At 32.2% G+C, this 16,463-nt stretch overlaps 1 protein-coding gene across 1 annotated transcript in view; it reads right to left on the bottom strand.

The window, feature by feature from the left end:
• The window catches only part of LOC117116615 (major facilitator superfamily domain-containing protein 4A-like), a 5,167-nt gene extending 3,664 nt beyond the window's left edge, over positions 1-1,503 (bottom strand). The window contains exon 1 of the mRNA XM_033260688.1: positions 1,336-1,503. Coding sequence (XP_033116579.1) covers positions 1,336-1,408 — 73 coding nt within the window. The 5' untranslated portion in view covers positions 1,409-1,503. The remainder of the gene's footprint in view (positions 1-1,335) is intronic.
• Between the last annotated feature and the right edge of the window lie 14,960 nt (positions 1,504-16,463).

Here is a 16,463-nt window from a genome sequence, read left to right as displayed (position 1 = left end):
AGATGGGTATAAGAGACAGGGCGGGTGGCATCTGGACCACTGATGTCTTAGATAGAATTACAATTTTCCATAACCGGCATCTAATGCAACTGTCAATGATTTGTATGTTGTCTGAGGTCATTTGCTAGACAATGCAATGGATGGATAAACTAAAAAGCGAAAAGCGCTCTGATCATGAAATAACGCTATAAAAATGTTGTAATGTATGGATAAACTTCGCAAATAATATTCACTATCAACTGTAAATGGTTTGAAATATCCCATGCTTTACCTTTACAAATAATATCAGTAAAAAGAATGATTATGAGGAAAAATTATAATTTTCCTACATGGTTTTCATGCTGTGCATTTAGATATAAAACTGAGTCTAAATGTTAGAGAATGACCAATTAAAGAAAAATATGTAATTCAATGCTTAAATTATATATTGGGCTCAACATAACACTGATGGGAAGAAAGGGAAATGACACTTTAAATCTGGATAAATATCCCTATAATCTCCAAACGGAAATACTATCTACAAATCTAATCTATTTTTTTATATTTCCTCGTTATTATGCAACAAACTCATCAATTCTACTTACATATCTTTGAAATACAATTCAAATTATGATACATTTTTTTTTTTTTTATTCTTGGAGCACCCACACATGGTGCAATGTAATACGAATTTGCATAATATAGATAAATTGTGCAGAATCCATTTAGTGTAACATATGTTAGCTGACATTGACAATAGGATATGGTTATAGATTATAATGCCCTAGTGGTTAGAAAATTAACATCATCCTTCAACATCTCATGCCTTCTACTACATCTTAATTTTTCATTTTATTCTTGTTTTTAATGGAGGAGTGGGTTTTGAGTAACAAAGGTCAAGGAAGTAGTAGTGTGCACCGGTTTTTACATTATTTATCAAAATAACACCTCATAAAGTGCCTTGAGGTTTTGACAGTGTGAGGTGCTATATAAATCCAGAAATTATTATTATTATATCATTTATTATATCAAAATTTAAAACCGATTGTTCACATTGCAAAAGCCATGTTTTTCATGCATGCGACCCCAACAACCGCTGAGTTTTAGTTAGAAAATACAATAGAAAATATGAAGAAAATTAATTACTGTCTGGGAAAAAGAAACAACAGGGACAAAAATTGATAATTATGAAACATGTGATTGATTAAGAGCACGAACACAACACCAGGTATGATTATAACGACCATTTAAAATCTAGAACTAAGAAAATAACATTTTAACCAGTTAAATGAGGTCTCACATGTGTGTAGAGGAGTCAACAAATCATGAACTGTTAGAAAGTTTAGCTTTACTTACCTGTCATGTGGATGTATTGTTCTGCTAAAGCAATGACAGTGGGATAAATACTGCTGAGGAAAAGACCGAACATGCTTGTGCAGATAAATAGAGCATGGGCATCATGACGGAAGTTGAGTTCAACAGCTATGGCAGCAAAACAGCCAGTCTGCAAAACAAAACCATAATATTCATATTAATAATAAGACAAATAAAGCGCACACATTCACTGTAGTAGTGCTTAAGGCACTAAAGAAAGCAGATGGGTCATAAGTTATTGGTAAGTTAAAGATGCAAATTATGTTACTAGACTGATGTAAAATAGGCCTTTAGAAGGAAGTGTACATGTAACAACTGATATGTGAAACCATTCAATTGATTTTCTAATTGATAGTCTACTAAACATTTAAAGTACAATATCAACTTTTCACATAGGGAAAAAAAAATTATATCAAAATAAAGTTATGTGGAAGTGTTAGAAACATGAACTTCAGACATACAAAGAAATGAAAATCTTGTAGTGTATACTTAGTTATATCAAAGTTTGAAGTTCAAGTAAAAAAAAGGCAATAAAAGTAGAATAAAACTAAAACTAATACATGTTGCCAAATGTAACAAATTATTATTTTGAAAAAAATAGAACATGGAAGATTTATGTATGGCTCAAAATGACTTGCTATATGCCCCTGCAGACTTTGGCATGGGTCATCTATAAACATCACTGATAACCCTTCGAGTGCTTCATTCAGTGCTGCCTTTGCATAATCCTCAACATCCACTAAAGTTCTCAACTAGGTGGAGGTCATCAATGTCATCCTGTTGAAGATGCAGCTTCGTTGGGGGATGGGGGATCATTGCTTTCCACAGATTGCACTGTGCGGCAAACCCTTTTCTGGTTGTGAGTCACCCATGTGCATACAGTAGACATGAACAGTCATCTTCATAAACCTTTGTTTGCGAAGTCAAGCCAATGGTGTGTGTGAGCTGGGATGTATTACATGTGAATTTCAAAGCACGCTCTATCTGTTGCTAAATCTGAAATATATCAACTGGGTTTGTAATGCCAACAGTTACCGTAAGTATATGAGGTACTCATAAAGAACCAGAGTGAAAACAGTATGCAGCCGACTAGTGTATTAATCACGGCTCATGTGACCATCAAGTCCAAGTGAACACCATAGTGTGTTCCATCATGTGAACAAGTGTAAGTGAAGTGGTAATTTGTGATGACAATTAAAATGACTTAATGCTTCCAGCAACATTTGGAAAGTTCAAATTCTCAAAAACACCAAGATGTAGACTAATGCTGATTGATATAACAGTTCAAATCTCAATTTTCTTTTGAGTTACGGTTTGAACCGACAAATTTACTAAAAGTAATCAAAAAGCTTAGCAGGGATTGGTTAGTTACATCACAGTAGAATGTGAAGGCAGAGTGACACAAGTCAGTTTTCAACATGGTAAAGCAAGAAATCTAAAGGATGAATTCAGCAGACTAGAAACACAGGAGCATGAAAGAACTTAAAGTAGATCTTAAATGAAGAACAAATCCACACCAAGCAATTTCAAGGGTATTATGAGAAATAGAGAAGTAAATGATATGTGCTAACATAGTGGTCATCAATCTCACATGGAAATCTTGCAAATGATGATTTGTTTTCAGTAGTTTGAAACGAGTATGAAGTGACAAGGTAATCAATGTGTCTCCCTTTTAGCAATTTAACTGTTTGAAACATGGATCATGAAATGTTTTTTTTAAATTTATTTTAAACAGTAATTTAAATCATGTACCATGTTAACCATACTCCTAAAAAAAAAAATTAGTGTTTTACTCTTTGCCTCATATTGGCTGCAGCTTGGAAGTCATGGTAAATAATATTCAAATTAAGTTTGCTGCCTAGTACAGTACCGTAAATACAATACAAATAAATACATCAAATAGGAACATGATGTTATAATCATATCAAGCAAAACCCTTCAACGAAAAGTTCCTTTGTTCAATTTTTTGTATAAAAAAAAAAATTATCTCTGGCGGGATTCAAACAACCTCTCACTATAATTATTACGAGTATCATAACATTAGGCACATAGACCTAGGTATATATGCAAACCCCAAGGCACTTTCTCTCTTATAATAATAATAATAATACACATTTTTAAAGCACCTATTAAAGCAAACAAAACTGGCTTGTCACCGGCGCTGGAGGATGTTAGAAAGAAGTTGAACTATTTGAAGAGGAATGATTTAAGAGTAGATTTGAATAATTGCGGATCAGAAATGATACGCAATTGGGGAGGCAGAGAGTTCCAGAGTTTAGGAGCAGAGAAAGAACAAGAGCATTTACCAGTACGAATATGATTGACTTGTGGAGTAACAAGTTTGAGGGATTGAGAAGAACGAGTAAAACAGGAAGAAACATGTTTGTCAATAAGCGAACAGAGATAAAGTGGGGCACGACTATGGATAGATTTTTGGGTTAGAAAAATTTGAAAAATGATTCGCTTATCAACTGGAAGCCAGTAAAGAATGTTTAAAATTGGCATAATGTGGGTGAACCTTTTAGACAATGTTACAATACGAGCAGCAGAGTTCTGAAGTTTTTGAAGGTGTCTAATGCTAATAGCAGGTAAACCATTGAGTAATGCATTGCAAAAGTCAAGTTTGGATGAAATAAAAGCATGAACAAGAGAAGCAGCAGCAGAAGATGAAATGTAAGGTCTAATGGAATGGATACGGCGAAGATGAAAGTAACCCGATCGGCATACACATGATATATGGTTGCTGAAGTCAAGATGTTTGTCAAATATGACCCCTAAGTTCCGAACGGAAGAAGAAGGAAATATGTTAATACCATTACAATTTATGTTAATTTCAGGAACAGGGCGAGTACGATATTTGGAAGAAATAACAAGAAGTTCAGTTTTACTAGGATTTAATTTAAGTTTCATCATTGAAGACCAATTTGTTAATAGATGAGAAACATGATTCAAATAAGGAATATATAACTGACAGAAATGCTTACACATAGTGGAGCTATGTTTAAGCTGGAACAACATTGATCACAGCTTAGATATCATAGTAAATAATATTTAAATCAAGTTTCCTGCATTCCATATCACAGTAAACACAATACAAAAAATACCTATAACATGATATATGTGACCGGCTCTGGCAAAACCAGGTGTTTGTAGGAAAAATTTAAAATTGAGTTTTTGGTATTTTTAGATTCTGTGTAAAGTATTCTTTAAAAAAGTGTTTATTTGATGGAAATTGATTATTAGCAAAGTTTTCAATTCATTGGATATTCAGCCATTGATTGTAGGATTTGAGAAAACAGCTTCTAAAGATTCCAAAATCAATAGTTTATTATAAGATTTGTATTTTTAAATTGTTATTATACTTCTCAGTTAGATTTAGTGATTGATATTTTGCAGAAATGATGTTCAATATATCTTCTTTTATGAATGCAAAAAACCTGAGTCATTGTAATAAATCTGTCTCTTATACACATCTTTTAATACTTATGATAGAAAACATTCTGAATTGATTCATTGTACTTATACTTTGAAAGTGTTTTTAAGGCACATTTTGTAATGTTATCTTACAGAATTGATTAGAACACAAATAAGAAATGTACCGGTATTAGTTGTTTATTTTAGAGACAATTTTATTCAAAAGGTTCTTGATTTAAAACAATAAAAGTTTCATGTTTGGTCTATATATATATATATATATATATATATAGTAAATAACGAGTCAGATGGTATCAGATATATGCCACAAATTTTATTTTCAGAGTTAGCGAGTACTTTCGACTATAAGTCTTTATCAAGCTATGATATATATATATATATGTAACATTTTTATTTATCTACTTATTTCTCCATATTAATACTGCATCCTAAATAATATTAACATAATTACTCCTACTGTCTTCTTTACGTCAATGGCCATGATACATGTATATATACATGTGTAAATATATATATATATATATATATATATATAATTTATTAACTGCAAATTCTCTACAATCATATGAAGGAAATTCAAGACCAATCACATTGGAGTTTACAGATCAGGTGATGTGGAATTATCCCAAGTTAAGTTTCCAATAATATTCATAATTGAGGTAGCATATGGTATTTGAGGAGCATACGGTATGTAACAATAATTTTCACAAGCAAAATTCAATGTGTTTTGCATATGCTGTAAACACTAGCTATTGCATAATTCAAATTCTTTGATTAATTAATCATTACTAATTTTGTTTTTGACAATCATTTTGAAGCTACAAGAAATTTCTTTGAGCATCAGTCTGATTAAACTGGTCAATATTATAGTCCAACTTGGCAATATTTTAGCAATAATCTGAACAAACACTGTTTTCAAACATTATATTATAAATTTATTATCTCATCGAACTGCAAATACAAAATTTGCCACTAACTAGTGGGAACAAATCACAAATCTTTTGTCCGTCATACGTCAGTGTGTGTTCATTACAAGTCGTATGTTGATGTGGGTGGAAATCAAAATCCAACTGATGATTCTCAAGGGTTGTTCACTTACATCATTAAATTAATTTTATTGGTGATAAACCAAGCTTAGAGTACAATGACCAACGTTAACAACATTGAGGAAGAAGTTCACAAGAATCGCTGACTTCCAGTACATCTTACTGTAAAAACTTATAAACTTCCAGAAATTAAAACAGGTGAACTAGTGTGAATGAAAGAGTTACTGTATAGCTTAATGGTTCTTCCACCATTTGGATTTATGATTGCCGCTTTGGTATATTGCTAGTTTAGTATTGGTGATTTGGATTTATGATTGTCCTCTTTGGTATATTGCTACAGTGTAGTTTAGTATATTGGTGATTTGGATTTATGATTGCCGCTTTGGTATATTGCTAGTTTAGTATATTGGTGATTTGGATTTATGATTGCCGCTTTGGTTTTTTGTCTTTTGACTTACTATACTTTTATTCTTCTTTGTTTACTTCAACATAAACAACAATTAAAAATAAAAATCCAGGTCATAAATTATATATTAAAGCGACATACATAGCTTTGAAATTACAGTAGCTGTTGTCAAAATGTTAATTATAAGTGTAAAAAATGTAGGAAAATGTCCAAAGTGATTTCTGACTACATCTACAACTATGTAGTACATTACTACTGTTCTTAAATGTGATTGTGATAGCACTATCATATATAATTAACAGTGAAGATTTGATAATCTAATACAGTAGCTAATGGACTGCCAATGGTTTACAACGTGATTGCATTAGGTTTAATTACTCCACTAAAATTAATTCTAGACTCGTTAAATTTTCCTTAATTACTATATGGTAATTAAATCATTTTTAAATCACTTCCATATGCGAATTCCCAGAAGGCGTTAAAGATGAACACAAGATCCTAGCATTAAAAAGCAGCAACATACAGTATGACAATTAGGTTCCAACACCACTGTGAGGCCCTTACTTATGGTCCAATGTCACCGAGTTGAAAGCGATGTAAGGTCTTAAAACAAACATTAAACCCACGTTTATAGGGATATGTGAGACTGAACCAAGGTGTGTACACCAAAATTATATTAAGATTTCTCAAATTCAGAGAAACTTGAAATTGGAGCATTTACAAAAAAAGCATGAATTATTTTTTTTACCACATGTTGAAGTGGGTTTATTCTTCACATCAGTTCATGCTTAATTTACAAGTTTTATGATTTTTTTCTTCCCATTACCTCCAAATCTTAAGTTTCATTTTACAGGCAGATTTTCATAAATGTGTTGCACTAATTGTAGGGGACATCTGAGACGTGAATAACATATTACTATAGCTCAGAGGAAACAGCACTTAGCGTATATTATTGCTTCGCCTTTCGCTATCTTATTCCATATTTACCTTAGAAACAACTTTTAAAATTAATGTATAATAGAAATACATAATAATGCATATAACTTGGCAGGAATGCATCATAGTTAATAAAAACTGGAGAATTAATTTAAGTACTACTCATAGTGCTATCTTATGAATTATCTTAATCTTTGAAATAGTATAATTTACAATTTTTATTTATCATAATGTAGTAGGGTTTTATATGGGCATCTGCCTGTCACGGGAGACAGTAGAGTTTTCCATTGTAAGATTGTTTCAATTGTTAAATTGTGCACTAGATTTAAACTCTGTCTCTTATACACATCTAGATGTGTATAAGAGACAGGGTTACTGTATTAATCCCACGACCACTTTTATGTATGCTTCATTTACAGTATGCCGTAAATATTGTTATTACTACACTAGTAATATTTCAACAAAAAGCAAATGTTTTGCTTGTTACTTTTCCTCTATTAAAAATGGTTTTGAGTTAAGAGAAATTACAATACTGAATGAGAAGTGATAACATCAAACTAATGAAAGATGAAATAGCATGAATGGTTTGGCAGGTAAACCAAATGTCTGTGTGACATTTCCATTTTTGAGCTGACAAGAATATTGATCATCTTCTTACTTAAAAATGAAACCTGTTAAAACATGTTGAATTTTTAATCAGAGATGGTGACATACTGTATATTACACAGGATCCTTACATCCAATTTATTATTAAAATTGACCATGCTGGACAGAGAGCATGGTCGTCATTGACAGCATATGGTTATAAGCTGTTGACAAACTTGACGGTAGTCAGTAACTTTGTAGGTATATGTTTAATCTATTTATTTATTTTTATTATAATTATTATTTTTTAAATCTAATTTATAACCAGCCCTACACAGCTATTCCTACTCTTTAAACTAAGCACAATTGGCCATTAAATAATAATTAAATCGATTTTTATATGAGTTTATAAATTTTTATCCTGTTGTCTTGATTTTGTAATAACAATTTTTATCATAATATGTGCTATATTTTAATATCCTCTTCAAAATTTTTAAATGTTGTTTGTGAATTTTTAATGCCCTTTTCTTAATTTTAATGGTTATTGATTGTAAATTGTGAGCAATTTAACCTTGGCTACAATTCACTTTTTGTCAATTTCTTTCTCCTTTTTGTGTTGTTTGTGTTGAATAAATATACCACAAAGAGAGATTAAATTGCATTTAAAATTGATAATTCTGAATTATAGATTATTTTTAATTGCTTATAAATTCAAAAATTTCTTTTTTTAAATTCAAAAAAGTAATTAACTTTAAATGAATAAAAATTGGGTTTTTTTTTTTTTTTGCAAATATGTAAAAACTGTATCTTTCCTTAGATATTTCCTGACGCTATAACAATGTTTGTTGTTTAAAAGTAAAATTCATTCCAACAAATCTGATAGCGAGCGAATTGTAATTATGCATCATCTAATCCGATTTATTCTGTTGAGTATAGATTAAAGGTACGAATCACATTAAATTACTGTTAACATATTTTAAAACTGAAATTTGTTCTGTAAAGTAAAGAGAAATGTTAACATTTTGTACAGTAGTTGGAAATATTTGCCTCTGGCAGTAGACATTAGAATGGAAGCACTATACATTTAAACATGTGTATGTTTGGTTGGTTGTAAATGCTCCTATGACCAACATATTCAATAAGTGCACTAGATTTAAACTTGTGTATGTCTGGTTGGTTGTAAACTCTCCTTTGACCAACATATTCAATAGTGCACTACACTTATACTGGTGAATTTGGTTGGTGGGTTGGTTGGTTGTAAACTCTCCTGTACTAGATTTAAATTGGTGCATGTTTGGTTGGTTATTGTAAACTCCTATGACCAACATATTCAATAACTGTACTAGATTTAAACTTGTGTATATTTAGTTGGTTATAGACTCTACTATGACCAACATATTCAATAAGTGCACTACATTTAAATTGGTGCATGTGTGGTTGGTTGGTTGGTTGGTTGTAAACTCTCATATGACCAACATATTCAATAAGTGCACTAGATTTAAACTTGTGTATGCTTGGTTGATTGTAAACTCTCCTTTGACCAACATATTCAATAGTGCATTACATTTAAACTGGTGCATGTTTGGTTTGTTCGTTGCAAACTCTCCTTTGACCAACATATTCAATAAGTGCACTAGATTTAAACTTGTGTATGTTTGGTTGGTTGGTTATAAACTCTCCCAACATATTTAATAAGTTTAAATGTTGCAAACTATCCTATGGCAAACATATTAAATAGTGCATTACATTTAAACTGGTGCATGTTTGGTTGGTTGGTTGTATGAAAAACATATTAAACAGTGCATTATATTTAAACTGATGCATGTTTGGAAGCAAGTCATCGGCTACTTTTGCGCAGATTCTGCAAGAAATATTCGATGGGAAGAACCTGTGTGTGAAGAAATTTGTGGAATTGAACTTGGAAGTCTCTGAACTAAATGTTAGGTGCATGATTAAAGTAGAGGAGATGTGGGCAACGACCCCATTATTATACCCATTGGATGGCATTTTTAGTAGCCCTCGAATATTCTTGGTGAAGTACGAAATGACAAACAAGCCAGAAGCGACGTGAGACAAAAAAGCCTCATTCCACATTGAATTTTTGAAGTCAGAAGTGACGTGAATTTTGTTTGGTCTTTAAGCATTAATTAATCTGATTTACTGAACTGTTTACGTCGCCGATACGACTGTGAGCAATAAATAAAGTGCGCCCTCTCTAATGAGATTAGTTTTTGTACCTCACATCTCGAACACTGTGGTTGATCAAGTAGGCCTGAGATAAGTTTGTCAAAATCTCAGTCAGAATAAATTTTTAACAAGTTTTAAATAATTCCAGTAGAATAATATATTTTACAAACATCAATACCAGCAACAGAAAATATTACGTCGGCCGTTTTTTATGATTGATAACAGAACCTAAATCGAGGTAAGGCTAGAGGCCTAGCCTAGCAGTGTTGCTAGGCTAATGTTTCTGGCACTTACTATATTTTGAAAGACCTATCGCAAAATCAATCAAACATAAACAATTTCATCCATGTAAAATTTACATCAATTTTCTTTAATTCTGTCGCATGGTTAACTATCAATGGACCCTCGGTTTCTTAGCTTTGGCAAGAATTCTTTTTAAAGAATAACAATGGATGACTCAGGCATAATTAATATACACATATGGAAACAGCTGCTGCGAAAACTAAGAAAACATCAACTATTAAACTAGAGGTCAGATTTCCAAGCCATGATATTATTATACACTAATTAATATAAAGAAAATATTAATCTGTCACCACAACTCTGGTTGGCTTTAATGTTTATCTGTATCAAAAAAGTACCATTGAAAACTTCATTAGCATTTGATCTCCACTATTTCTAGCCATTTACCACCTCTTCTAGCACTAATACAACTTTACAGCCATCCACAAGTGCTACTGTAAACCACGATATAACCAAGCCATTGTAATAAATACTACCAAGCCCAAATTGTCAACAAAGCACACCAAAAAAAGTTACCTATGGCATATACTATATTTTTTGGTATCAGAAGAACATAAATGTTTATATATCTGCACAAAAGAAGTATAACGCCAGCTACGTCAGGTATTTCTCAACCGCACTGATACGTTATGAGCAAGTAGATGTGTATAAGAGACCAGTTAAAAGAGATTACAGCAATGTTATTTATATGTATGTACGATGGCAAATGATAGTAGTAGTATAGTTAGTAGTAGTGGTAGTGGTAGTAGTAAAACTATTTATTCACGAAGCACAATCAACAAATACTTGCTGTTTTTCTATCATGGCCGTGAGAAACCTTGCAATTACACAAATAACACATTACGGCAGTGGCGTATCTAGGGGGTGTGCATGCCCCCTCAAAAATTACCCGCGCCCCCAGTTTTCCCCCCCCCCAAAAAAAAATCGTGGTCAAGTAGTTAAAAATCACCTTATTTTGCGATTTTTTTTTTGTTAGACCAATCAGCAACAAGCTTGGTTGGTTTAAACGCACACGTGTACTTGACACCGAATAACAATGTTTGGTGCGCGATGTGAATGCAGTGTTCATAAAATGTAACAACTCCCAATTTTTTTGTCCGGGCTTGATGTGAACGTAGCTTAAACAGAGTGTTCAAACTAACATTAAAGAGTTGATCTTGTTTTACATCTTGTCGGATGCATCATCACAATTTATCATTTAACTTTCATATATTCTGTGATACCTATAATACACCTATGAAAACATTCAACAATATTTCACTTTCATATGAACAACTCTAGTTTTATACAGTAGACTATTATTATTATGTATAATACTTCCTTATTGAGATTAATCAGTGGACCCTTCCGTTTTTATAGTGCAATTGTCTCCATACTTTTAACCAATTCCTTTAAACATTCAATTAAACATTTCATTTTCAATATACTAATGTATTTTACCTATTTCTGTGATTTAATCTGAACCACAATAAAATCAGTGTCTTAACAATGAGCATGCCATCCAGATTAAAGAAAGTTTAAGTGAAAAATTACAATGACAAGAGAACTTTTGTTTTTCATCTTAAAGTTATTTTACTATATTTTTTAAATTAAACAAAAAAACGAAAAAAACAAAACCATCATTAAAAATAAAATCTGTAAATATCTCACCTCCAAAAACTAATTGAGCAAGACCTACAAACCACTAACTGCAGTTTAGCAATATCTATGACCATTAAAATGTATGTGTTATGACAATATACTCTACTTAATAATACCCTAGGGCAATTATTTTGCACAGACCTGCTAATCATTTTTATAACCAAATTAATTGAAAGGTCCAATATGTAACAATATTGAGTTTAAAATCTTTTGAAGGAAGTAGATTGGGAAAGCCTTTTCCTATTGCCTTTGCACTGTGCATGTAATATTCAGATTGTGTGCTTCATATAGTCATCGGGTATTTCCACAAGTCCACCATGTAAATAATGTTGGATGTATCAGTTTATGATAAATGTGCTCTTCTTGTGGAATGCCTGCCAGCTCATAATGTGAATAATGATGAATGAAGTCTGTGAGGAATGTGTTGTGAGCAGTATTCCTGTAGGCTCCAACTGTGCATAATGTAGAATGTATCAGTTTGTGACAAATATGTTCAACTATTCCCACAGGCACACAATGTGAATAATGTTGAACATACTCTATAAACAGTGCCGGATGGGCTCTGCTAGCAGTATTCCAGTAGGCTGTCTTCTTGAATAATTCTGCGGTACTGAATGTGCTCCACTATCAGCAACAAGTTTGGTTAAAACAAAAAGAAATTAAAACATTGATACTAGCGTGATATACGGTAGTGTGTGCTACTTTACTTGTTTACATTAATAAAGTTTACATATAATGTGATATTTATATGCAAATTAAAGTATATCATAAAATTTAGCAGTGAATTCGAATTTGGAAGTATTGAAGTCAACTTTAATATAGAAATGCATGTTTGAGCGAAGTTGAAATTGACAGTGTTAAAGTAAAGTCAAGTTTGGCAGTCTTCAAATTCATGTCTAAGTACGTGCTCGGAAGTGTCAACACATCTGAGCATTGCCTGGCAATACAAACACGTGCTGAAGCAATCCTCTTATTTTTATGAAGCAGTGATACCAAGTTAGAGACATTATAGATAGTCAAAAAGATTATGTTGGATTAACTTTTTTCCTGGAAAGGTCCAGGGGTAAAAGGTAAACCTAATTTTTTTTTTATCTCTGAAAATGCATACTTATTTTGGTTTGACTTTACAACCAAAGAGTATAAAGTATGATAAATAGGCCTATACTTTACAGCATGTAATAAAAGTAATTGGCATGCTGCACTTGTGGGATATTGCTTGTTTCCTATGGTAACCAAATTGACATACAGGCAGTCCAATATGTTCAGAAGCAATCACTGTGTGAAGCACAGTTGCCTAACAAACTCCAAATTATATGCTACATGTGCATTCTAATACGTTCAGAAGCAATAGAATATGTGTGAAGCGTAGTTGTCTAACAAACCCCAAATAATATGCTATTGCATGTGCGTAAAATTAGTTTGTTGAAATATTCCCAAGACATTTACATTTTGTCTTTAAAAAATAACAGCAAGCTCCCTGATTTTGATTACTAAATGGCTACCTTCCATTTGTCAATCAATTGTAAGACAACATGACAGGACATGACATCAGCGGTGTGAGCACGTGTCATATTAACCTTACCCAATAAAGCTACTTTTTTTTTAACAACTGGGTTGTTTCTACTTGAGCGTCAGAACTCAAGAAGCCTCCAGTTCGAAAGATGGACTGTGGAATAAAATAAAACTTCTCTGCTGTTGAATTCATAAGCAAAAAACCAGGGCCCCAGGGCAACATAGCTACCAGCACCCCAAAAAGGGTGTCTGGGAGCTGGCTAAGGCACCCAGCAGGGTCCAGGGTTAGAACCTATGGTGGGGGTAATTGTGGACGAAGCCCCAAGGTCTGGCGTTTCATGTAGTTAGATTTCTAATTCAAACGACTACTGACACTAAGACTAGATCAAAATATTGATTTCCATGTTAACAATATTCATTTAAACATTTTTTTTTTTTTGTCCTGGGGCACTGTTCCTATTTGACATTCCCCTCTCTCTCGGTGATAGTGAGTAAAATATTTAAAAAACAACAAACTAACTACAGCCTACCTTATTTTATTAAAATTATTCAATGTATTTACAACTGTGTGATATAAGAAACTCTAAGAAGGAGCGTGAATTATGAATCGACGATAATTGACTTGTCTTTAAATATTATGATTATTTCAAAAGGACATTACTGATGGGAATGTTGCCATGATTAATAACTAAGTTGAAATTAATTTTTCATACAATGAAACCCATTAAGACAGTCAGCTTCTGTGAGTAATCCAAAAATTACACTTAATGAATAATTAATAATTTTAAATGAAAGACGGTCTCCAAGGAATGACTGAAGTTAGCAATATGTCTCATTAGCCTGTGCTCCAGATACTGGACGCTAAATCGTAACTAAGGGATAATTCTAGTGCATGGCTTAATGAGAACTAAAGTAGACTTACGAGTAAAAGAAGATTATATTCTAAATGAAACAGTGAAGCATCTGCAGATATTTTATTATTATATTTTACACAGGCTTTTCAAAAACATCATCTTATTATTATATTAATATTAAATTATGTAAAACTTACATTACAATGTTAATTAAATAATGTTAAAGACAATTGAACAGAACAAAAAGTAGGCCAATTTGATAATCAATCTTTTGAGTGGATGTCTGTTTTTGCGTTGATGTGGAATTTTATGAGCAAGTTTTTATGTGGTTTGATATTGTGGTCTTTTTGGCTCCCGAAGGAATGGATAACCTGTAATATAAGCATCGTTTAAAATAGATATCAGTAGGACTGAAAAAATAGGACAGCATGGAAATGGCTCACGAAAAAAATTAAAATATATTATACATTGTAGTAGTAATCAAAAATAATGTAATGAATCCTGCAAGGTTGGGGAATAGTGGCAATCAATATCTAGCTTAGAACAAGTGTCAGGAGATGCAGACTTTTGGCCCTCAAAGGAATCAGGCTTGAGACATGCAAGTAAGAAATGAAGCACACCTCTTCACACCCCAATCAGTATATGTCATACATGTTAAACACATTTTGCATTAATGTATTCTTCAGAAATGCTCATTATCAAAAGTACAAGGCTGTCAAGATTCAAGCTCACAATTCAAGCTTCCTTTTGGAATTGATTTACATCCCAATTGCTTAAGTTTAGTGCATACAATTCCTTCTAAATGAGTACCCATGACTGAAAATGAAACAACAGAATTTTTTATGAAGGAAGTCAACAAAAATTACAATAACAATAGACGCCTGAGAATCACCGACCACTCTCCTTGTTTATTGATGGCTGGTATTGTTGGAAACAAAATTCTCACTATGTATTACCATTATTCAGAAATGAACTATCACACAATGATGTGCATAATAAGATGTGTAATTAAGTGTTAAATTGAAAACATTTATTAAATATTTATATTTAACTTTTTTTTTTTTTATTGTCATTGTTTTTCTTTTTGGGCAGATAAATCTGTATGATTTTAAGAATATGTTTCTCCTTTGTCTGACAAAACCATTCCCCACCACACACTATTATCATTAAATCTATCCCCACCACACACTATTATCATTAAAACCATCCCCACCACACACTATTATCATTAAATCCATCCCCACCACACACTATTATCATTAAATCCTAAATTATATATATAATAAACTATATAGTACTGTAATATAATCCCTATGTCTATAGATAAAAATTAACACTTGTCCATTCCTATTCCATGGAACTGTTTCTTTCATGTATATGGATGTACCCTAAGGGTAGAAATATATAACTATACTGAATTATAAATTGTGAACATTATGTTGTACAGTAATTATTAATCACATTTTGTTGCGTCATGACGTAGGACATTATATTTAATTCAATGAACAACATCCGTTACAAACGTCAGACTATTATTCATAGCTGAAAACGGAAAGTCCTTAGGGTTAGCTCCACAATCCCCGTTTATATAACCTTTCAAGGTCATGCATGATGGAACACCTCATTTTGACAATTAGACCCTATAAAAAAATTATTAGTTTATCATCCTATCTATTAGACCTATAAAAAATATTATTAGTTTATTACCGTATCTAGGCTGAAAAAGTGATGAGGGAGGGAAGCTTTTTTTTTTTTTTTAAATTTCCTAAAGCCAAATATCACCCATGGGTTGTTTGCTAGTGCGTTGATATTCATTCATTTGATATGTTTTTTGAAATGCATATTAATTAAGATTGTGTGGGCTTTTTCATGATGAGTTTTAATTTTGATTGTGCTGATGAATGTGCATTTTATCTGATGATGCGTATTAATTAAGATTGTCTTGATGGCATAAGCACTCTTGTCTGTACATTTGCTTTCATGAGTACATGTTATAGTCACTCAAAATTGTAATGACCAGAAAGCCCCTAGAAGAACACAAGAATGTGAAATATCACATCCAAGCTTACAAAGAGTTGTAGATATTTAATTACTCCAGATATCAAAGGATGAATTTGCGCCAAATTTTATAATGGTAACAAAATGTGAGAGGGGACTCAGTAATGCGCCAGATGTAACTTTGATGAGAGCCTGGGTAATGCCATC

This window comes from Anneissia japonica, unplaced genomic scaffold (genome assembly GCF_011630105.1).
Source record: "Anneissia japonica isolate Jap-2015-1 unplaced genomic scaffold, ASM1163010v1 scaffold2737_len523936_cov211, whole genome shotgun sequence".
Taxonomy (NCBI): Eukaryota; Metazoa; Echinodermata; class Crinoidea; order Comatulida; family Comatulidae; genus Anneissia; species Anneissia japonica.
Note: the sequence above shows the minus strand (reverse complement) of the source record. Positions and strands in the feature narration are given on the sequence as shown.